Consider the following 21,286-nt stretch of genomic DNA (forward strand, 5'->3'; position numbering starts at 1 on the left):
TCTAATGTTTTTTCTAATGAGTAATCTACTTAATGACATCAGACCACTGACTTGCTTGCATTATTACAGTTTATAGGTTTGTCAATCATTGCAAAGAGCTACAATTCAGAAAACAAGGTTTTAAATGGCTCCAAGAAGAGGCAAGACAAAAAATGACGATGATTCTGGTGATGATTCAGATGACTACAGGAAAAAACGTGACAGAAATAACATGGTAAATTAATCTAGTCAATTCTTTTCATGTAAGTTATGAATAATTACTATATTGTAGGCAGTAAAAAAGAGCAGAGTTAAGTCCAGACAGAAAACTGAAGAAACTATGGTTCGAGTCAATCAGTTGAAAAGTGAGAATACTGTCTTGGAGGAAAAGGTGAAACAACTTACAAAGGAATTAAACTTTCTCAAAGAACTATTTCTTGCACATGCAGGGAATAATGTAGATGCAAAATTTCAGAATGTTGACTTGCAGAAATTATTTGGAGAATCTAGTGATCAGTAATTATGCTGGTCATTTAAATATTTTTAAAGCACTTGTCTCTTTTATCAATCTTATTGTATTTAACTTGTTAAAATTTTGTTAAAGTCTAAAATACTTTTTACATTTGTATTTTCTTCATTTTTTTATTACATAGGTGTAAATAATAAAGTTTAATTAAACCTACTCAAGGCTAAGATTTACAAATGTGTGTTGTAGGCTGTTGAAATCAAGAGTTCACAATTGTAATAGAATTTCTGTCTAAATATTTGTCAAAATTGCATATATTGAATTATTAATTCAATCTGTCAACACCAACACAATTATCAAGCAAATTATAAAGACTGAATTCATTTCAAATGGAGAATAGCACCTTCTTCAACTCAACAACATACCAACAACATGATCCAAATATTCAAGACATTTTACAAGGCCTCTACATCTGCCCAATGGCTTTCTTTCTGTCCTTTGTGTTTCTTGCGGACAAAATGAAAGTGCCAAATCAACTGTTAGCAATGATCTATGGATCTATGATCGGTCTTGCCTATTATTACATACCATTACTGGAGGGACAAATTGTTTTCTTCTGGAAACCTGATAATATTATCGTTCTGTGTCATCCGATAATGCTCATTAAAGTTGCTTTTTCAGTGGACGTGTACGCTTTTGCTCAGTCAAAATGGCAAATCTTGATTGTAGCCACATTAGGCACTGGAATGTTCATTTGCCTCTTTGGTTTCCTTGTGATGGTAATGAACAACCGAGAAGTGAATCTTGTCAACATCATTGCAGCCGGAACGACACTGGCTTCAATAGATGTTCCGGATGTGCTCATGGAGCTTAATCGTATAAAAAATTTGGAAGTAGTGATGGATGGAGAATCTGTATTTGGAGCTGCATTGTGTATCATGACTTACAATTTCTGCGTGGGATTTTATACACATATTGTCACCGAATGGTATCATGTTGTGTGCTTGTACTTGCGGCACATTATCCTAGCCATAATTATGGGTCATTTGATTGGCAAAATGGCGGCGTTCTCCTTCAAATTGTTTTACCAAGACGCTTATAATGCGACGATGATGTTACTTGCTAGTTGCTATGGCGCATACTATTTGTGTGAACAGTACCTCTTCTGCAGTGCGACAATTTGCACAGTTTTTGTGGCGCATTACATGGCGAAAGCAAGATCTCGACTTTCGCCCAATACCGATGCAAAAGTACAGATTGTCGTTGATAACGCGTACAATGTGGTGGAGTTTATAAATTGTATAGCACTCTCGGCTATTGTGACCTTTGGAATGGTAAAAATGTACAAAAACTTTGATTTTGCTGTCGCTTTGGGTGTGTACATAATGGGCAATGTACTCAGAATATTAATCTTTCTAATCCTGTACCCGATATTGACACGATTGGGACTTGGTTTTAACATAACAACGTTATTAACTATTTCCTGGGCTGCAAAACGTGGATCTCTCCAACTCTTACAAGTTGTTTTCATTTTCTACTATGGGATCACAGAAATTCTTGGAACGGAATTACTGTGTTTCACGGTGGTTTACTTGACACTGTCTTTTCTAATTAATATGACGTCTTTGGGTTACCTTCTCAAGTATTTTGGCCTCATTGAATTCACAATGGCGCGCAAGTATAATATTACCCACTGCATTTCGATGCTAATGGCCAAGAGACAACGTCTAATGTTTGCGCAGAAAACAAATCGACTCTTGTCGGATTTAAATTGGGAATTGATTCGCAAATTGACTGAGTTGAACAATCCTTACGCAGCAATTAGTGGAGATCTAGAACGCGCCAATGAGTTTGAAACCGTGTGCCCTTTGTGCTCTAAGAATATTCCATATTTGAGTTCAGCGCAGGAGCAACATGAATTCATTAAGTATGATTTTTAAAATACATTTATTCACATATACATTTCTATCGTTTTGCAGTGATGTTAGAAGTAATATCTTGAAGCGACAACGAATCACGTTGGTTCGTCTGTCCGAGTTAAATTTGATTCGAAAAAAAGAGTTTGATATTATCATTCAATATATTGAACTTGCTTTAAATTCAGCTGAGTTAAAAGTTCCTTATAAGCATTTTCTAGAGTTGTTTAATATTGACGTAAGTAAATCATCATCATTTAGATCATTTAGATTAACATCATTCTGTGGCAGATAATTAAAGTTTATATTTATTTATAGAAAGTTTACGTAAGATGGCAGAAAAGAATAAACCGTAATAAAATAGACGTTGGCTCAATGATTTGGAGACGCTGGGCAGTTTACAGTTTTCTCCGGGTTTTCACACACAGATGGTTCCTCTATTTGAAAATTACAATAAGTGTCCTTATTACAATTTTAATTTTAATCTGGATATTCCTAGTTGCATTTCATATTAGCTTTGCGCATTATTTATTATGGGCTGGATATGGACTTGAACTATTTTTCATATTTGAAATCCTAATTAATATCGCTTCGTTTAAGTGTGAATCAGTGTATCAGATGTACTTTAAGTAAGTGATTGATTTAACACATAGTCTAACAAACTTTATAAATGACAAATGATTTTGTTGATAGAATTTGCTGGAATTTTTATGGTATTTTCCTGCTACTGCTTGGTATTACGTCATTGATTGCTTCTGTGGTGTTTGGCTTTCATTATATTCGCATTACATGCCTTTTAAGAGTACTTTCCTATGAGCAAATGGGAATCTACTTTTTGCCATTCCTCAATTCAATGCTCATTCGGAAAATCGATCGACAATTGGCAACTGCTTATTGCTTTGGTCTCGTAAGTGACTAAAAATCATAATAATAATAAGATAGAATTAAATACATTTGTATTCACAGGCAATTGTAACAAGCCTCGAGGAGGTCCAATCCAATCTCCATTCAATTTGCAAAATACCACATGTATATGATTTCATTGCAAGACAAGTTCAAAATGACAAAATGTGCTTTATGGAAATGCTTGCATTTGTTCAATATACAAAACCTCATGTCGCAGTAGCCACAAGCACATTTCAACTGAAGATGTCTGTATTGAAAGAAATGTACACAACTGCACAAGAGATATTCGACGTTGGAGCCATTGAGGAGTTTGAATATCACATATTACGCAACATTATCGAAAAAACAACCTGGAAAGTTCGTCCGACGACCGCTGTCCAATTAAATTCAGCCAAAACAATGTTGCGCGAAATACCGTGGATAGGCGCCGACGATGATATGTTTGAATATCTTTGCTCAAACATAATGCTAAGGATATGGGAAAGTGGTGAAGCCATTTGCGAAAAAGGTGATTTTATTGATGGTATTGTTGTTATAACGCAAGGTAAGTTTGCTTAAAACTATATAATTGCAATATTTATCTATGTGGAAACTCAGAAACTCCATAAATTTATAAATTCCATAAAAAATTAAGTGATGGCTAGACAGAGCTGTCTTAAATTAGGCAAGGCCAATTTAATCCAATTTAACTGTAATCTGTAAATATGTTTAGGTCTTCTAAAAATGACTTACGAACCAGATGAAGACATGCTATTTAATTTAGAGAGATTTGGAATGTTGCCAATCAAGGAAAGACTAGCAAGCACTAACTTTAAAGAACCCGAAGAAGAGTATTTATTCATGGGGAATACAATTGGTGAATTATCGTTTTTGACGGGACGTCCTTACGATTGCCGGATTGAAGCGGTACGCAGTACGAGTGGATTAGTTATTACAAAAAACGTTCTTCTTGAAGCGTCTGACTTTAATACAGATCCTATTTTTGGGTAAATGAACAATTGGGTAGTATTTTGTAGTTGTTTCTAACAATTCATTTATAGACTTATCTGCCGAATGTGGAAACACGTGACAAGTACAATCACGTGGCGTATATTAATGGAAAAAGCACATTATCACAATATTTCTATTACGTATTTGCATTCGGTAATGAATCGTGCTTTTATACCAAACATTTCACACTATCAAGTTCTTCAAGTATCAAACTATATTGATGACATCATTATAATCGATGGAATGGTAGTCGACTATAATACCAAAAAGCAATATATGGCGCCATGTTGTATTCCCAGGTAATGCAATTATTCCATGTGATATTATTTTATATTTTGAAAATTTAATTTAATTGTAGATTGGTCCACCAACTGCAAGTCTTACCACAGAATACAAATGCAATATATGTAAAGCCAACAATAGTTGTAATACCACGCATCATGATTGATTCTTATACAGTAATGGAAACAACAGAAGACATATCGCAGATTAAAAAGGGCGCGCAATCAACAGCACCCGTTCGAAACGTAGCAATTCGAAAAATAAAGCGAGAATGTGCAATCGAAATGATTCGTGATAGAGAAAAGCTTTCAGAAGTAGGAAAAACAGATGAAGAAGAGAGAATGCATCGAAACAGCATAAACGAAACCAAAATGACGTCAATTTTAGACTACCTATCACAAAAATTTTAACGAATTATAATGAATTATTATCAAAGCTATTTGATAAATGATTGTACCAACAACCATCATGGTCCAACCAGTTAAACCATGTGTTATTGCACAATTTGGGATCGGATCTTACATCGAAACCAATTGGTGGCTTAGGCTTGGCTTCTCGCATTAAATGATTGAGTTTAAATGACAAGTATTCAACTATTTCTGGATGTTCTGCGGCCACGTTTCTATATTCGCATGGATCCTCTTTCAAGTCAAATAAACACACGCCATCACACGGTCGGATTTCATCTCGTTCTTGTTCATGAGCACTTGGTGCACAATTCAAATGCACTTTGTTTCGCAATGATATTGTTTGCTTCAATGTCAGTCGATCGTTTGTAATTTTCTCAATGTAAATATTTGTCTTGCTCGTTTTTATACGCTGATAATGTATTGTTGGATTTGTAAATCCTTTATCACCAGTATAATTGTACGAAAAATATGAATCTACAAATAAAATGTTGTGTGTACTTAAAGTATTTTATTTTATTTCTTTACTTACGGTTAATTAATTTATATCTGCCATTGTAACCTATGTAAGCGCTGTAATTAAATTTTGGATCAATGTCAACTAATAATTCGGTTCTTTCATTTAGCATTTGATTGTTGACTAAATTTTCCCATTGATCAATTCCATCCGTAGGACCAAAGTCTTTGATATTTCCACCTGCAGCTCGAAATAACGTTGGAACCCAATCAGAAACATGAAATAATCCATTAAAAACATCGCCAGTGCGTTGAAGTAATGGCGAATAAATAACTGAAGGTGTTCTTACGCCTCCATCGTACATGGTCATCTTAATGCCTCTCAGAGGATAATTTGAGCCTGAATTGGCATGCATTCCATAGGTTGGTGCACCGTTGTCAGAAAAGAAAACAATTATACTATTCTCCAACATATTTCGTTTTGCAAGCGCTTCAACCACATCCCCAACTGATTTATCCATATTTTCTATAATTTCTGAAATAAAGTAAGTAGTTATTCGTCAGACAAGAATTTAGAATATTTTTAACCTGCTAGTTTTCGTCGATTTGTGTCTTTTATGAATGAGTATTTCTCGTTGGTGGCAGTAACATTAGCAACTTCTAATTCTGATTCATGATCAGTTTTTAATGTCTTCCCTGTATGACCCGCCAAATGACTAATAACCAAGTGTAAGGAATCTTGCCTTGGATGATTCTTAATTATATCTAATGCCCGCTCAGTAAATAAATCGGTTGCATACTGGCCATTCTTATTTGTGATGGGCTGGTAGTTATCATGAAGATCATAGCCAGTATATTTCTAAAACATATATTTTATTATTATGTTTTGTAGTTATTTACTTAAATATTTGACGGATTAGTTATTTATCGTCAACAAATGCTTTGCCATTTTTTGCGCAAAAAAATGATTTTACTTGATGATAAACAAAGCAACACAAACTATTAGAGAGATTATTGGTAGTTAGATACATTTTAGTACATACAGCACCAATTGTATGATTAAAATATCCCATAAATCCATTCCAGTAACCAAAATGTGTGTCATAACCATATCCAAGTGGAGTATGTTCCTTCTTGGCGTATCCCAGGTGCCATTTTCCGATTAAATGTGTGCTGTACCCCAATTTTTTCAAACTAATTGGTAAAGTATTCACATCTTTTGGTATATGTTTCGGCACACCAAGAGCCAACGGGTATCCTTGAAATCCAAGTCGAATGGGATACTGACCTGTGAGGAATGCTGCTCTCGAAGGAGTGCACACTTGTTGAGTGTAAAATCTCTTCAATAGTAATCCATGATAACCCAGCGAATCAATATTAGGCGTTGATATTTGATCAGAACCATGATAACTCACATCATTCCATCCCTTAAAAATACAATTTTTATTAATCGCTATTTTACTATTAAAATTTTAATTTACCACATCGTCGGCAATAATACAAATTATATTTGGTTTCGGATTGTTTGTCAGCCTTGAACTAATACAAATGATAGAGATCAAGAGCACAGCACTGCATGCTATAGAATATTTCATCTTGGAGGCTGGCACACAACTATTTAGTTGATTTAAATTCGAATGAATGCTTCTACATTCTTCCACTCATTTATTTTCACATGTTTATAGTGAAGTGCTAACCTACTTTAACGAAGTAATCACGCATTCTGCGATGATGCCCAGCACGTGCATATATTTAGCGAAATATGAGCTGCTCAATGAACACTTGTCTGGATTTCGCGTTTATCAACATGCGTATATATCTCATAATTACATTTTAACGAGCAGGCGTTGCAATTTCTGTCTACATACGTATAATAAATTGGTGAAAGTGATGTACACATCCTCAAAATGGATGCAAACATCACGGATATTCCCTTGCCGCCATTCTACAATTTTTACTTCCTACCCGGACTTCATGGTTACATCGTGGCCATCTTCGTCGCTGGTCTAGTCACATTCATATCAAAAGTATTCAACATTCCCCATCAAATTCCATCGGCCTTTTCAGGCATTATCATTGGACTTGCAGCAAGATACATAGGATACTTTGAAGAGCTTGTTATGGACGGTCATCTTCTACAATCTGTATACATCCCTTTGCTGATTGCCAAAATAGTCTACAATATGGACCATTATCTTCTCAAGAAGTCTCTTATACAAATCTTCATTGTATCAGTAATTGGTAACACAGCCTTTGTTTTTGCATTTGGAATGATACTGTCTCTCTTCCAAAAGCGAGATGTACCAATGTTAAACGTAATGATCATTTCGGTAATGGTGGCCCCAAACGACAATCCAGAGCTTCAGATCTCAGATGGAATCAAAAATCTTGAAACGTTGATGTATGGCGAAACAATTTTAGGCGTGGCTGTGTGTAATGTAGCACGTCTTATCTTTACCGGTGTTATCCACATGCACATCGTAGAATGGTACCAAGGAATTGCTTTAATTATCAGATACTTTGGATTTTGCATTCCGATTGGATTCGGATGCGGTTTGGGAATGTCGCTGCTCTTTCGTGAGCTGTATAATGATAGCATGAACGCTGTTGCAACTTATATATCAGCAGCTTATTTTGTTTACATTCTTTGCGAACATTTTGCATTTACCAACGGAACTTTAGGTACGTTTATCACTTTATATATGATGACAGCACAACGTACCAAGTTCCTGTCCAAAACCGATGACGAAGTAAAACTCTGTTGTAATGTGGGATTTGCATTGGTCCACACACTTCTTTCAATCTTCTGTATTGCTGATAGTGTTTACTGGGTTAAAGAATATCTACCAGTAAGCTTATTAGAAGCAATAGCGGTTTATATCATGGGCAATGTCATCAGATTGATCATCTTCCTCTTGGCATCGCCATTATTGAGCCGTATTGGATATGGCTTTGAGTTTGCTAGTTTAGTAACTCTTTTCTGGGCGGTGCAGAAAGGACCATTGCAAATGATTCAAGTGTTTAAATTACATAGCGATCCCGGAGAGTTCCAAATATTGGAATCATTAAACTTCTACGTTGTAATCTACGTTATACTAACGTCCATTGTAAATGGAACCACATTAAAAGTCTTCCTGAAAGCTTTTGGATTGATTAAATTATCTAACAGAAGAAAAGCCAACATCAGTATCGCTGTAACTAATCTTAATGCAATTGGCAGTAAAGTATTGACCAGTTTGAAAGGAAACCGATTCTATTCAGATGTAAATTGGGCGGTGATTAACACTCATATAGTTTTGAGAAATCCGTATGAAGATCTTTCAACCCTTTGGACCAAAGACAACGTTATTTGTCACGTTTGCAATGCGGCTGTACCACTAAAACCCACAAGAGACGAATATAATGAACATTTAAAGTATTCGCATCAATTTATCACTATATTATTTATTTGAATCAATATTTACTTATTTAGAGATGTTACGATAAGAACATTGAAAGCCCAACGAGTTTCCTTCTTAGAACAACATGAACTCGGCTTACTATCCAAGCAAGACGTCGGAATATTATTAGAAGCGATTGACATTGCAATGGATTCGACAAATATGACTATAAACATGGATGCTCTGCTTTCTTGCATGGATTCAAATGTTTTATTTCATATATAGTTATAGTTCAATCAGAACTAATTGATTTGATTGTAGAAAGCATTTGTTGTTACAAAAAGAGTAAGAAAAATCTTAACAATCGACAGCAGCATTAAAATACCAAGAACTGTGCACAGAAGAAAGTGCTATAAAATTACTAACTCTTTAAGTTTTGAGCTTGTTGTATGTGTGATCGTTTTGATAGATGTGGCTGGTCAAATCATAAGATTATGTGCTGATTATTCGCCGGTTATTGAAGCATGCTTATTGACAATAGCATCATTGTGTTTTATCTGTTATATCGCCGAGGCAGCACTCAGGATCGTGAGTTTTTCAAACGGGTCACTACGCAACGATATAAAATATTACATACGGTAATGTATTTATTCGACGCACAAAATTATATCCATAATAACTAAAAATGTATTGCAGTAATATTTGGAATCAAATTGATGTATTTGTGATAACAATATCAATTATTAATCTATTACTGAGCACTTCTTGCAAATATGATTCAAAGGACTATACTGAATGTAAATATCGGCATTGCATTAAATTCCTAATGTGTTTCAAATTACTCCGAGTGTTCTCTAAACTATATCCTATTTATATTGCAAAAATGGAACGTCGAAATGAATTGAAACTTATGAGAGCGTTTGGAGTTGCCCAGGTAATATTTCTAACACATGCTTAATAATGAAGCTAAACTAATTTACTAAAATATTATTAAGGGAATTGTGACAAGTTGTGATGAAGTAATCAACATGTTACCTACATTAACTGAACAATCCAATATACGAGCGGTGATCAAAATTAACTTGGAACAAATACGTGCAACTATCACCCAAAAAATGGGCATGCTGGAGAAAGCTCGACCCTCACTGACCACGACAATAAAAACAAAGCAATCGTTAAGATGCGTCTTAAAGCATTTGAATCATGGTATTAGAGAATTGCGTGCGTCAGGTTTAATAGACTCATTTGAGTTTCAAAAGTTAAACAGATCCGTCTCCTTGAAGACTAAGTTTTTGTCAAATGTGCAAATTTTGGAAGTAATTCCACCGACGTTGATCTTTCAAGAAATCGCATGGCTTTATAATGAGGACGAAGTTTTAGAGTACATTTATTCGAACGTAAAGAATCAAATATTCAATGCTGGCGATATTTTGTGTGAACCCGGCGATTATCTCGAAGGAATTTATATCATTGTAGCAGGTATCAATATTAAGAATTTTGGTCACCCGCCGTTTTATAATTTAATTTAATTAATTTTCTAATTTAGGCTACTTTAAAGTAACCTACTACCCAACTCCTAGACTGATTGAAAGACTTCAAGCAAATGGGGAGCTCCCATGTAAAGAATTCTTAGAGTATTTGAGATTTGACGAAGTGCACGAAGATTATCTCTCATGTGGTAACCGCATGGGTGAGCTTGCGTTGTTGACAAATCGTCCTCATCGCTGTTCGATTATTTCCGAAGCACCTAGCCAAGTATTCATTATTCCGAAAGAAGTTCTAGACCGTGCTAAGGATTTAAGTCCTGATCCTGCTATAGGGTATTCATAACTACTCTTTTTTTATTTGAGAAATTTTTATTTTTATTTTATATAACTATAGAGTTACTGCAAGAATATGGAAGTGTGTTGCATATAGTCTCAGTCGCCGTCTCCTTTTAACTACCACGGCATATCAATCGACGTCCAAACAAGAGGCTGATTATGCATTAATACGCTCCGTTATCCCAAATACTGATTATTACAATGTTATTAATTTGCCGCCGGTTGTCGAAGACGTGCTGCTTATAGAAGGAATAATCGTGGATTTTAACACCAGGGACATTTATATTGCTCCATGTCCACTACCTAGGTATACACAATCCCTTTTTTATAATAAATTAGGTAAATTATGTTATTTTTAGGCATGTGAGGAAATTACTCATGCCGAAAGGTGACTTAATAGCGCGAAAAGTGAGCACTAAGTTAATGTTCATCCCCGACAGCAATACTGATGAATATGAGATGATGTTAACTGTTCAAAAGGATTCAGAACTTGTAAAAACTCATTATAAAAACTTATTTCTTCTCTAATGTATACTTGTGTTTTAGATGGATGAACCTGAGTGCACACTTTTAACCGAACAGATGAACAGGCATAGGCGTTTTGAAAGTCATCTCTTTAGTTTCAATAAGCCAAAATCGCACAAAGTAATGTCTACCACCGGTGGAGTGTTTTACCATACAGAATAATAGATTGAAACAAATTTATAACGTACATTAGTTTTTTGTTATGTAAAAGTATTATGGTTTATATTACTTCAATAAAAAAAAAATGGTTGTTTGTAAAGTAGGTTTACGATCGAGATGTTTACGTGATAACGTCTTATTGGTGATATAAGTTTTGTTTGTTGCAATTGTTGTAACACTTCACTTGCACTTCACATTTTGTTTTACTGTTAAACATTCAACGAAAACTTAACCGCACGAAAAAATCTCCATTCGTTTGTATGCCGCTAGAGTGAGAGAGACGGAAGATCGGTCAACTCACTCGAACGCTATGCCTGCCTCCGCTCGTGTGGATTCCGCGTCACAAGTTTCATGGAATGACTGGCAGCGCTCGAGATGAGACGGGAGATCGGTCCGTCTCTCTCTCGTTATAACGAGAGGGGGGTATACCTGCGATCGGCCTCGAGAGGCCTCGTGACAGTTTCTGAACATGTCACCCGACTAAAACGATTTTAAAGACGTTATCACGTCAAAACCTAAGAGTATATAAGTTCTTTATGAGTAATTTTTTTCGGTAAAACTTTTAATTTGGATATTCTCTGATAAATTTAGGTATGCAATTGTTCGCCAATAGAGTAGAGTCATTTTAGGACAGATGAAAATGGTTTTATGTGTGTACCCAACACAGCAAAGAACGATCCCCAATTATGAAACCTGGATGACCCACCATCCAGGCAGTTAACAGCCAACAAAGATGTACCAGTTATGACGTCAAATTCGTTATTTAAGTCAGGCCGTCACGGGCTTTTACTCTATTATATTTATTGCATATAAACCGCAACGTAAACTGCATAATATCTGTTAATTAATCATAAAACTAGATGGTTTATTTGAATATTCTTTACTTTTATAAATTTATTTCAAGCGTAGAATAAGATAAAGTCAATGTAAATTGATAATAACTACTAATACAATTTTAGTTCATTTATTTTGAATTAATACAATCTAGGAACATCTACATTAAAAGCATTCAGTTATGTGTAAAAATCGCTATTCGTTTAGATAGGGTGGTGCATGCGCAGTTGCGTGTACGTGTGACCCACGGGCACTGCCATTTAATTGCGGGACCATACACTGACTCATAGCCAAATAATCACTCACTGCCTCATATGCACGCCACAATTTTTCATACACTTTGTATTTTGTTGAGGTATTCAAAAGTAACTTCAGATGGCGCAATAATGCATGTTTTAGCTAAAAATATTCCTGCGATTGAAACATGAGTGAAAATTGGCGTGCCCAGTCGTTGTGTAGCCGGCACGCAACTCTTACTTCGTGAGACAAGTAAAGTAAATTCGTTACATCGCGTTATATTTGCTGGAATTTAGTGTTAATAGACGGGTTTTAGTCGCTAAATATTAATCGCGGGTGTAATCTTTGGTATTCAATGTTTTGTGTGTTTATTATAGTTTCGCGTGTATCTGGGATCGGTTGCCGTCGGGCGGCTGTTCTACCTGGTAAATATTATTATTTAAATAATTATGGTAAATAAGACATTTTTTAAAGCAAAGTTTGGGTTCCTCCGGATCTCGGATTCATTTCAACATTGTCCGAAATTGTATAACTAATGTTTTGTTTCTTGTTTATTTCGGTATCAACTCGCACTTGATTTACGGTGTTCTATACACAGGTAAGTGAAAATTTTCATCGTTTGTAGTAGCTATTTTTCGATTTTACGGTTTTCCTGCAATTAGAGAATATCTTAAACTTCTTCTTGTGGAAACTTTTTTATTACGAATGTTCAGAGCGACGTGTAATTGAAAATACGTCGCTCTGAACACTTTATCATAGTAAAATTTTACTCTAGGACTCATAGTTTTTCCGTAATTTGATTAAATGTGAACTTACATTTCCCACAGAAAAATTAAATTAGTAAATTTAAAGTTTTTATTTCGGAAGTTGTGATAGCAGGTCTCCCTGAGCATTATATCTTAATAAAATTTTACAATTGGACTCCTGCAATTTGATCAAATGTGAGGTCACATTTTCCGCAGAAAATCTAAATTTGTAAATTTAAAGTTTTTATTACGGGTGTTGCCATAGAAAGTCCTCCTGAGTATTTTATTTTAGTAAAATTTTACTCTTAAACTAATAGTTTTATTAATTTTATTAATCTAAATTCCGGGACTACTCAAATCATAAAATCGAGTTATACGACTTATTTTTATATTTATCGACAAACGTGGCCACGAGAATAATTTTGAAGTGCTGTTATCAGCGTTTCGATATAAACAACTTTTTACGGCATGTGGCCCGCGCGCCGTCGTCACGCCGCATCAACTTATTGCATGCAGCATATTCTAGTTTAGTTTAAATAGCAGGTATCATGTCTATTGCAAATCGCATAGGTAGTCTTATCATGAAATGTTGCGACCTTGTTTGCTTTGCTGAAGCACATCTTGCAATGCGAGTATTTTAATACTTTGTCTTGTAGAGAATTTCTCGTAGATTAATATTTTTCAATCCGTTCATTTCTACCGCTTTTAGTTTACGAGATATTCGCAATTGAAAGAATTGAGTGAAAAAGAAAAATTGCACTTTTTAGCAATTTTAGTCATGTTTTTTTGCCCTTTTACGCCATGAAAATTTTTCACCATGAGAAATTACAATTACACCACTCGAATTTTAATTTTCGATAAGTTTTAATAATTGTAATTGTGGGACTACTATCCCTGGCACTTGCCTGAACAAAAAATCATAAAATAGAATTGTATTCTTTATTTCTATTGATGCGTAGGTTGTGCTTAGTTGTTGATGATGCTCGGAAGAGGTCGAGAAGTGTGTGCGGCGTCGAGCGATGTTGATGGTAAAGAGGCCGAGTCGCTCAGCATCCCTTGCTGAGCACCCTCAGCGCGGTCTGGTCGGCGGTGTTCGTGGCTCGTCGGCTTGACATGCGGCCTCTTCCGATGGGGGTTGTAGGTCGCGGATGTTGTGGGCGTTCCGGACTTCGCCGCAAGTGGGCGCCGGAGTCAAGGGTGGCTTCACTATATTTCTCAGCAATCGTTGGCATTCGATACGAGAATTGTGTTTGTTGTGATCACAATTTACATTTTCATATCGAATGCCCGTGTGTCGTCGTTGCCTTCCCCTCACGCCTCACATTGTCACGTCCTTAGTTTAGTTGTGATCGCAGGTAACATGCCTGTTGCAATTCATGCACAAGGTCGTGCGTCACCTGCTGGGTTCATGCTGCACGCACATTGTCTTATTGGGAACTGTCGCATCGTTGCCTGCGCTATCGATGGTTTGCAGCCAGTTTCGTGCCGGTCGCTGGTGTATTTAGACGTATTTCGCGCGATTCGTATCGTTTTATCGGACTCTTATTTTCTAAATTTGAATTGTATTCGGTCATCAATTGACTATTTAGTTGTAACATGCATCTACAGTGTTTTGTTAATGATTAATCTGTGCGTTTAATATCCATAATTTTTATATGTTTGCGTTTGATATCTAGGGTAAAAGAGGGTAATGGGGGTCACTTAAGGGAGAACTCAAATATAATTTAAATTATAAACAAAACACTTATTGCAATCGCTTATAAGCATTGTTTACTTAAATGCCTATTATTTGAAATAATTTTCAGTCACTTTGACAATCAATTTTTGAAATTATTAAAGTTTAAAAAAAAAACAGATTTGACTCCCATTACGTTTAATATCCATAATTTTTATATGTTTGCGTTTAATATCTACAATCCAAATGCATATTGTTGCCATGATGTTTCCCGTTATTAGGAGGTCCCTCCGTACTAGAGCACTGCATTGGTAAGTTTTTATTAAGTTATATTATTCGGTGAAATGTTTTATGACCTGTGTGTTGCAATAGCTCGCGAATTAAAGGTGCCTTGTTTATTTTAATTGTGGGTTATATAGAAAACGAAGGAAACAACAAAGTTTGCCCCTTTTTCGCGTTTGTCAAAACACACGGTGGAAAATAGGTCATATCTCGGAAAACCCTTTATCATATTTTTTATTTTATAATTGGACAAGAGTGCATTCTTAAGATGCACCCCTGAACCACTGCAAAATTTGGTCGTAATTGCCTTAAAATGGCTTCTAAAGATTGCCTTTTTTGGCATTTTTCAAAACACGCGGTGGGAAACAGACCATATCTCGAGAACCCGTTATTATGTTTTTGTTATTTTTCTATTTTATGATAGGGCAAGAGTGCATTTTAAAAATGCACCTTTGAACCCTCGCGAAGTTCCGTCGTAACTGCCTTAAAATAGCCTCTAAAGTTTGCCCTTTTCTTGCATTTTTCAAAGCACGTGGTGGAAAACAGGCCATATCTCGAGAACCCTTTGTCATATTTTAATATTTTCTTTATTTTATGATACGGCAAGAGTGCATTTTTAAAATGTACCCCTCAATTCCCGCAAAATTTGATCGTAACTGCCTCAAAATGGTCGCTAAAGTTACGCCTTTTCTTGCAATATTCAAAACACGCGGTGGAAAACAGGCCATATCTCGGGAACCCTTTGTCATATTTAAGTTATTTCTCGATTTTATTATAGGACAAGAGTGCATTTTTAAAATATACCCTGAAGCTCTGCCTAAGTCGCTCGTAACTGCCTCAAAATGGCCGCCAAAATTTGAACTTGTCGTGCATTTATCATAACACGCCGTGGAAAGCAGACCATCTCTCGGAACATTTCATTATTTTTTCATTTCTGTGGATTCTGTTAGCGCAAGAATTCTTCGTGAAGATACAGTTTCTTCACTGCGTTATACCCTCAGAATATGTTTAGTCTATTACTGATTAGTCGTAGGTACGGAGCATGTAACTTAAGTAACTATCGATATGTTTATATTTATTAAGTGATTATAATTGCCAGGACCGTGTGACCGATGCCTTGCCCTGTTCAATGTGTATAGTTCAACATGTATATACAATACCTATGGTATTTTCTTAATAGATCCAAGCGATTTTCGCCGTTTGTTTTGCAATTTTTAATGCGATTTTATATGCGGAATTTCATAATTGTTTAAGCGATGTTCCAACTCTCGTTCTCTTCTCTGTTTTAGTACTTCCTTTCGAGTTCCAACGGCCGAGTCACGAGATAAATTAGAATGCGAATTTGATTCGCTTAGTCGGTTGACTGCCAATTTAAAATAAAATAAATAATGGCAGCACCCCTTTCCACACTTCCCCTCGATAATGTAATTTATTTTGCGGATTTTTCTCAGCTTCAACACTAGTCTTAGTGTTGCAACGCGTGAAATACTTGTATGGTATCATTAGGTGTTTGTGTTGTACTTATGCACACGTCCTCGTAATACGTATGTCACGTTTTAGTCATTGCACGCGAACGGGGCGTCACACAAACTAGAGCGCGTCGTTATTAGATGTTGTCTAGCTTTAACTCGCGAAGAGGACGTCTCTAGAGGTGTTAAATTAAATTCTCCGTGGGGTTAAATTAATTTGTTGCGGGAGTGACGCATTGGTAAATTCGAAAATTGGGGTATTAAGTGGGATTTTCACATGCAGGGTGAAATTGTTAGAGTTTTTTCGGTATAGCTCGAGAGAGAGGCGGCTTAGAAATTTCCGCGCGATCTTTAGAGATGTTAAATTAAAGTCTCCGTCGGATAGTGTTGTTTTATGCTGGAATTCGACCTGCAACACGGGAAAATTTGCATAAAAGGGTGATTTTTTTACCCTTTCTCGTGAAATATTTCTATTTTTGCAAAAATGTCATTTTTGTGCTTCTCTGTACTGATTTTTGGTAGTTTTAGATGTCTAGCGGGCAAATGAAATGTCCCAGGTCAACGATTCTTCCATCAGATTGTAAGTATTGAATTTGTTTATCATTTTCATAATTAATTAGTGTGATTAGCACAACGGAAACATGCAAAAATGTCATTTTTGTGCTTTGATGTGCTAATTTCTTGTGGTTTTATGTGTCTAGCGGGCGAATGAAATGTCCTAGGGCAACGATTATTTCATCATATTGTAAGTACTAAATTTGTTCATCATTTTCATAATTAATTTGTGTGATTAGCGCACGGGAAATATGCAAAAATGTCATTTTTGTGCTTCGATGTGCTAATTTTTGGTTGTTTTAGGTGTCTAGCGGGCAAATTAAATGTCCTAGGACAACGATTCTTTCATCAGATTGTAAGTATTGAATCTGTTCATCATTTTCATAATTAATTTGCACACTGGAAACATGCAAAAAATGTCATTTTTGTGCTTCGATGTGCTAATTTCTTGTTGTTTTGGGTGTCCATCAGGCGTATGAAATGTCCTAGGACAACAATTCTTTCATCATATTGTAAGTATTGAATTTATTTATCATTTTCATAATTAGTTTGTGTGATTAGCACACGGGAAACATGAAAAAATGCAATTTTTGTGCTTCGATGTGCTAATTTTTGGTTGTTTTAGGTGTCTAGAGGGCAAAGGAAATGTCCTAGGGCAACGATTATTTCATCATATTGTAAGTATTGAATTTGTTCATCATTTTCATAATTAATTTGTGTGATTAGCGCACGGGAAATATGCAAAAATGTCATTTTTGTGCTTCGATGTGCTAATTTTTGGTTGTTTTAGGTGCCTAGCGGGCAAACTAAATGTCCTAGGACAACGATTATTTCATCATATTGAAAGTATTGAATTTATTTATCATTTTCATAATTAATTTGTGTGATTAGCGCCGGGAAACATGCCAAAATGTAATTTTTGTTCTTCGATGTGCTAATTTTTGGTTGTTTTAGGTGTTTAGTGGGCGAACAAAATATCCTGGGATAATGATTCATTCATCAGATTGTAAGTATTGAATTTGTTTATGATTTTCATAATTAGTTTCTGTGATTAGCACACGGGAAACATGCAAAAATGTTATTTTTGCGTTTTGATGTGCTAATATTTGGTTGTTTTAGGTGTCTAGCGGGCGAACGAAATATCCTAGGACAGCCATTCTTTCATCAGATTGTAAGTATTGAATTTGTTTATGATTTTCATAATTAGTTTGTGTGATTAGCACACGGGAAACATGCAAAAATGCACAATTTTTGTGCTTCCAAGTGCTAATTTTTGATTGTTTTAGGTGTCTAGCGGGCGAATGAAATATTTTAGGACAGCGCTTCTTTCATCAGATTGTAAGTATTGAATTTGTTTATGATTTTCATAATTAGTTTGTGTGATTAGCACACGGGAAACATACAAAAATGCACAATTTTTGTGCTTCCAAGTGCTAATTTTTGATTGTTTTAGGTGTCTAGCGGGCGAATGAAATATTTTAGGACAGCGCTTCTTTCATCAGATTGTTAGTATTGAATTTGTTTATCCTTTTCATAATTAATGTGTGTGATTAGCACACGGGAAACATGCAAAAATGTCATTTTTGTGCTTTGAGGTACTAAGTTTTGGTTGTTTTAGGTGTCTAGCAGGTGAATGAAATGTCTTAGTACAACGATTCTTTCATCAGATTGTAAGTATTGAATTTGTTTATGATTTTCATAATTAGTTTGTGTGATTAGCACACGGGAAACATACAAAAATGCACAATTTTTGTGCTTCCAAGTGCTAATTTTTGATTGTTTTAGGTGTCTAGCGGGCGAATGAAATATTTTAGGACAGCGCTTCTTTCATCAGATTGTTAGTATTGAATTTGTTTATCCTTTTCATAATTAATTTGTCTGATTAGCACACGGGAAATATGCAAAAATGTCATTTTTCTGTTTCGATGTGCTAATATTTGGTTGTTTTAGGTGTCTACCGGGCGAACGAAATATCCTAGCGATTCTCTCACCAAATTGTAAGTGTTAAAATTCTTTTATTATTCAAAATTTTTTGTTAAAATTTTTTTGGTCGTAAAACTGGGGCGGACTTTTGTAATTAAAAATTTTTGGTCGAATTTTTTAATAAAATTTTTTTCCATTGAATTTTTTGGTTAAATTTTTTTCGGTCGAACAGCAGGATCGAATTTTTTTTACATGAAAATTTTTCGGTCAAAGAACAGGGTCAAACTATTTTGTTAAAATTATTTTTGGTCAAAGAACAGAGTCGAATTTTTTAACGATTGTGTCAAGAACAAAAAGGTCTACGAAAAACGAATGCATTTTTCTCTAAAATTGTTTATATGGTTGAAACGGTTAATGTTATCAAAAAAAGTTACAATAATAATCGATGTAGGATTAAATTATCTGTCAGGTTTCCGATTTAAAATATAATCGAAATTAATAGTTCCATGCATAGTGCGAGTACAGTTCTATTCATGATCTGCACTACCATATTGAAAGTGTCAGTGTTTACAAACAAACAGGTTTTCTTATGTCGTGCAATTTTTGTGCGATAGCCACGCGGTTGGCTTGTGTATCACGTTAGTCTCATTTTTGTCGTTAGGTGATCTGCATGCACATTTTCTTCCTTATTCATTCATTCATTATTCATTATTCTTGAGTTGCTAAATGTTTCTTCGATTGTGCGCGATTGATGTGCGGGGTTCGTACCACGCGGATTGTACATATTCAGAGGTAAAACGTGAGTGATGTTCCGTCGGCCGTCTTATTTTTTATTTTTTGTATTATACGCGTATTTCATCGGTTTTACAATGTGCATAATTAAGGTCCATACAACTTATTGGATATAGCAAAACATAAATTTATTTTGCATCAAGGCATGTTCTCGCACTTTTTCAGCCATTTGAAAATCAAATCCATTATTGACTTTACTTGTTCGCGCTTTTCTAATTGTTTTACATGATTCAAAATAAAATTCTGATTTGTGCTTTAATTTTTAAATTTTGTTTTTGATTCCGAAAGTAAATTAAATTCTGAATGCAGTAACGCAATTATAGATTAAGGCCCTATTGACATGTAAAAACCAATTTTTGTATTAAACATGTAAAATGATACACCAATACATAAATAATACATGTATACAATACTACAATCATCTACCTGGTGTCCCCATCTAGATGTTAACGTCTGCCGACAATTCTCTTTCCTGCTTAGTCGGACGTGCGCGGTGGTGTCGTGAGCACGTGTTTTGTTCGTCAGTCTGTTTTCGTAGCTATTAATCGCGTTTCTGGTGATTTTCATTTAGTAGTGGCATGAACGACAATGTATTTCAGCGAGCGCGGCTGAACGTTAATGAATTATTGCTCGTGATACCTGCTATTGAGTGACTTTATCCGAACATTTGTGTCTACTGTCGAATACCGCCCGGTTGTTGGCTTGGCTTCTCATTTGTGGTGTTCCGAACTCAGGTTGAAGGATTTTATGATGCAATTTAGAACATATTCATTAAATTTTATATTAATTTGGTGTGTTATAATGTGTGGTGAAACTATTTTCTGTAAACTAAACATGTTTGGTCCATGAGGCATTTTCCGTATCTTTCTAATGCTACCAAAATATTACTACAGTGAGTAGTAACATCAATTCTACTAACAATTCTACTTTGTGTGTAACGTTTGATAACAGAGCGTTGTGGCTCGATGGTACGTAGGATATACCTTGGATCGTACGTACGTTCGTTTTATTAAAAAGAAAAAGAATGTTTTGTTAAATATAATTAATAAAACTCAATTAAAAATTGATATCTTATTCCTACTTCTTTGTAATATCCTCTTTGTCGTTTTCAGTATATGCGTCTTAAATCATATTTTATATGAAGCTTACGTGAGTGCAACATAGCCAATTCATGTTTTGTTGTTTTTAAAAAGTTGAATAAAGTAGAAACATAAATAGAAGAATTAAATATTAACGATAAAAACCCTCGGTGGTCGGGTGGAGACGTGCACCTGCTGGCATGCTAGCAGACACGGATCGAATCTCAGGTATCGAAGGCATTTTTCTCAAATATAAAAATATCAGGTGTAATTTGGGTTGCATATATGAATTGCAATGAAATATAAGAGAAATTGAAATACAAGTGAAGGCAATAAGAGAAGTAAGAAGTAAGTGGAGAAACGAGTACAGAGAAATAGGAGAAGGAGTAGTAAAGAATAGGAGAA

At 35.2% G+C, this 21,286-nt stretch overlaps 4 protein-coding genes and 1 long non-coding RNA gene across 21 annotated transcripts in view; 4 read left to right on the forward strand and 1 right to left on the reverse strand.

Annotated features, from left to right (window-relative positions):
- The first annotated feature begins 124 nt into the window (after positions 1–124).
- Positions 125–499, forward strand: LOC135798001 (CCAAT/enhancer-binding protein gamma-like). Its single transcript, XM_065310644.1, has 2 exons — positions 125–214; positions 272–499. The coding sequence occupies exons 1-2, from the start codon at positions 125–127 to the stop codon at positions 497–499; spliced, it is 318 nt and encodes a 105-aa protein (XP_065166716.1).
- An 8-nt stretch (positions 500–507) lies between these two features.
- LOC135798714 (sperm-specific sodium:proton exchanger-like) lies at positions 508–4,949 on the forward strand. Its single transcript, XM_065311627.1, has 8 exons — positions 508–2,372; positions 2,425–2,599; positions 2,680–2,990; positions 3,055–3,268; positions 3,328–3,811; positions 3,980–4,253; positions 4,308–4,556; positions 4,616–4,949. The coding sequence occupies exons 1-8, from the start codon at positions 835–837 to the stop codon at positions 4,947–4,949; spliced, it is 3,579 nt and encodes a 1,192-aa protein (XP_065167699.1). The 5' UTR covers positions 508–834.
- Positions 3,764–7,070, reverse strand: LOC135798715 (arylsulfatase B-like). 2 transcript variants are annotated; one of them, XM_065311629.1, is made up of 5 exons: positions 6,884–7,070; positions 6,446–6,829; positions 5,991–6,261; positions 5,479–5,928; positions 3,764–5,423 (listed from the first exon to the last, which is right to left on the reverse strand). In XM_065311629.1, the coding sequence occupies exons 1-5, from the start codon at positions 6,995–6,997 to the stop codon at positions 4,954–4,956; spliced, it is 1,689 nt and encodes a 562-aa protein (XP_065167701.1). In that variant the 5' UTR covers positions 6,998–7,070; the 3' UTR covers positions 3,764–4,953. The 2 variants fall into 2 exon arrangements, with proteins under 2 accessions (XP_065167701.1, XP_065167700.1); XM_065311628.1 differs by having other exon boundaries at positions 5,479–5,937; positions 6,884–7,068.
- Positions 7,071–7,284: 214 nt separating this feature from the next.
- On the forward strand, positions 7,285–11,292 carry LOC135798002 (sperm-specific sodium:proton exchanger-like). Its single transcript, XM_065310645.1, has 9 exons — positions 7,285–8,817; positions 8,875–9,049; positions 9,104–9,420; positions 9,479–9,716; positions 9,778–10,261; positions 10,329–10,602; positions 10,664–10,912; positions 10,965–11,097; positions 11,152–11,292. Exons 1-9 carry the CDS (start codon positions 7,310–7,312, stop codon positions 11,290–11,292), a joined length of 3,519 nt encoding a protein of 1,172 aa, XP_065166717.1. The 5' UTR covers positions 7,285–7,309.
- Positions 11,293–12,553: 1,261 nt separating this feature from the next.
- LOC135799283 (uncharacterized) overlaps positions 12,554–21,286 on the forward strand; it is a 99,597-nt gene continuing 90,864 nt past the window's right edge. The window contains exons 1-15 of one of the 16 annotated variants that reach the window (XR_010549974.1): positions 12,561–12,612; positions 12,738–12,785; positions 17,055–17,112; positions 17,234–17,277; positions 17,391–17,442; positions 17,559–17,599; positions 17,713–17,764; positions 17,878–17,933; positions 18,042–18,093; positions 18,207–18,258; positions 18,374–18,425; positions 18,541–18,592; positions 18,706–18,757; positions 18,873–18,924; positions 19,038–20,061. This is a non-coding gene — a long non-coding RNA (uncharacterized lncRNA). Of the gene's footprint in view, positions 12,786–13,946; positions 15,093–15,128; positions 17,113–17,161; positions 17,278–17,390; positions 17,443–17,558; positions 17,600–17,712; positions 17,765–17,877; positions 17,934–18,041; positions 18,094–18,206; positions 18,259–18,373; positions 18,426–18,540; positions 18,593–18,705; positions 18,758–18,872; positions 18,925–19,037; positions 20,062–21,286 lie in introns of those variants that run through there. The other 15 variants (XR_010549975.1, XR_010549969.1, XR_010549972.1 and 12 more) reach the window with 15 other exon arrangements.

The sequence above is a fragment of the Atheta coriaria genome, unplaced genomic scaffold (genome assembly GCF_025399875.1).
Source record: "Atheta coriaria isolate IRGN ID8LTWV9N9 unplaced genomic scaffold, Caltech_Dcor_3.1 hic_scaffold_9_pilon, whole genome shotgun sequence".
NCBI classification, from domain to species: domain Eukaryota; kingdom Metazoa; phylum Arthropoda; class Insecta; order Coleoptera; family Staphylinidae; genus Dalotia; species Dalotia coriaria.

Bases quoted from the DNA above. Each gene is read 5' to 3' on its own strand.
- LOC135798001 (XM_065310644.1), top strand. From the start codon at position 125: ATGGCTCCAAGAAGAGGCAAGACAAAAAATGACGATGATTCTGGTGAT. The intron at 215-271 runs GTAAATTAATCT...ACTATATTGTAG, and splicing joins AACGTGACAGAAATAACATG to GCAGTAAAAAAGAGCAGAGT.
- LOC135798715 (XM_065311628.1), bottom strand. From the start codon at position 6,997: ATGAAATATTCTATAGCATGCAGTGCTGTGCTCTTGATCTCTATCATT. The intron at 6,830-6,883 runs GTAAATTAAAAT...TGTATTTTTAAG, and splicing joins GTATTATTGCCGACGATGTG to GGATGGAATGATGTGAGTTA. The intron at 6,262-6,445 runs GTATGTACTAAA...TATATGTTTTAG, and splicing joins TTAATCATACAATTGGTGCT to AAATATACTGGCTATGATCT.
- LOC135798714 (XM_065311627.1), top strand. From the start codon at position 835: ATGGAGAATAGCACCTTCTTCAACTCAACAACATACCAACAACATGAT. The intron at 3,269-3,327 runs GTAAGTGACTAA...TTGTATTCACAG, and splicing joins CTGCTTATTGCTTTGGTCTC to GCAATTGTAACAAGCCTCGA. The intron at 4,557-4,615 runs GTAATGCAATTA...ATTTAATTGTAG, and splicing joins GCGCCATGTTGTATTCCCAG to ATTGGTCCACCAACTGCAAG.
- LOC135798002 (XM_065310645.1), top strand. From the start codon at position 7,310: ATGGATGCAAACATCACGGATATTCCCTTGCCGCCATTCTACAATTTT. The intron at 10,262-10,328 runs GTATCAATATTA...TTTCTAATTTAG, and splicing joins AATTTATATCATTGTAGCAG to GCTACTTTAAAGTAACCTAC. The intron at 10,603-10,663 runs GTATTCATAACT...ATATAACTATAG, and splicing joins AGTCCTGATCCTGCTATAGG to AGTTACTGCAAGAATATGGA.